Source organism: Vicia villosa, linkage group LG7 (genome assembly GCF_029867415.1).
Source record: "Vicia villosa cultivar HV-30 ecotype Madison, WI linkage group LG7, Vvil1.0, whole genome shotgun sequence".
Taxonomy (NCBI): domain Eukaryota; kingdom Viridiplantae; phylum Streptophyta; class Magnoliopsida; order Fabales; family Fabaceae; genus Vicia; species Vicia villosa.
The window spans coordinates 118,553,611-118,554,888 of record NC_081186.1 but is presented as its reverse complement, the minus strand read 5'-3'; the positions used below and the strand labels follow the sequence as shown (position 1 = coordinate 118,554,888).

The 1,278-nt window shown below is 36.1% G+C and overlaps 1 protein-coding gene across 1 annotated transcript; it reads left to right on the top strand.

Annotated features, from left to right (window-relative positions):
- Nucleotides 1-388: 388 nt before the first annotated feature.
- Nucleotides 389-1,027, top strand: LOC131620076 (uncharacterized). The gene has a single exon (XM_058891098.1). The coding sequence runs from the start codon at nt 389-391 to the stop codon at nt 1,025-1,027; it is 639 nt and encodes a 212-aa protein (XP_058747081.1).
- Nucleotides 1,028-1,278: the final 251 nt, after the last annotated feature.

Genomic DNA, 1,278 nt, shown 5'->3' with positions numbered 1-1,278 from the left:
TTGAGAAGATGATGTGTAGACTTAATCATTGGTGTACAAGACTTCTTTCCTATGTAGGCAGGTTGCAATTAGTAAAGAGTGTCCTTTTTGCTATAGCTAACTACTGGCTTCAGATCTTCCCTCTCCCTAAAAAAGTTATATCACACATTGAAGGCATGTGTAGAAGATTTTTGTGGTCTGGAAAGGAAGATGCTAGGAAAACTGCCCCTGTTTCCTGGGAGACAATCTGTAACCTATAGCTGAAGGTGGTTTAAATGTTATTGGCTTAGGTATGTGGAACCGTGCGACTCTTGGAAAAATGTTATGGAACTTATATCAGAAAAAAGACAGACTTTGGATTAAGTGGGTTCACCATTTTTATATGAAAGGAAGAAACATCACTGAATACATGCCTAAACCTACTGCCTCATGGATCATTCGAGCTTTGTTCAAGCATAAGGTGGTTATCATGGATTCAGATGCTTGGAAAGAGTTTGAGATAACTGGAATTTACAATACCAACAATGTTTATAGGGAGCTCAAAGGAGCTAACCCGACTGTGCCCTGGAAAAATTTGATAAGAGGAAATTGGGCAAGGCCTAGATCCATCTTTGTGCTATGGATGGCTTGCCAAAAGAGGTTGCAGACAAAGGATAGATTGGCAAGATTTGGAACAATGACTGATGGGAAATGCCTTTTCTGTGGTGAGATTGAAACCTGTGATCACCTCTTGTTTGCGTGCAGGTTTACTAAGGATCTGTGGAAGCAGGTGATAACATGGATGCAACTATATCATATGCCTCAAGAATGGGATTCTGAATTGAAGTGGTGTATCACTGTTGGTCGTGGCAAGAGCCACCGTGCTAAGTTGATTAAAATATGTCTGGCTGAAACGGTTTACTATGTATGGATCAACAGGAACAAGGGGTTTTTCCAACAAGCCACTGATAAAGAACTTGTTTTCCAAGAAATCAAAGTGGTTGTTCTTGAGAGAATTCAACTTGATAGGAAGCTAAGAGATTATTGTAATGTAGTTCTTGCTAATTAGTTCTTTTAGTCTTTGAGAGGCTTGGACCTTAGGGTCAGCTTGTACTTAATTCTGTTTTTGGAATAATTTTTTTTTATTTGCACCAAAAAAAAATAATCTATTATTGATCTAAATATTTTTATATACGAAAAATGTTATTTATGATCCAAATATTTTTTATTCAAAAATGGAATAGGCCAAAAAATCTATTATTGATATAAATATTTTTATATACGAAAAATTGATATTGATCAAAATATTTTTGTAAATGA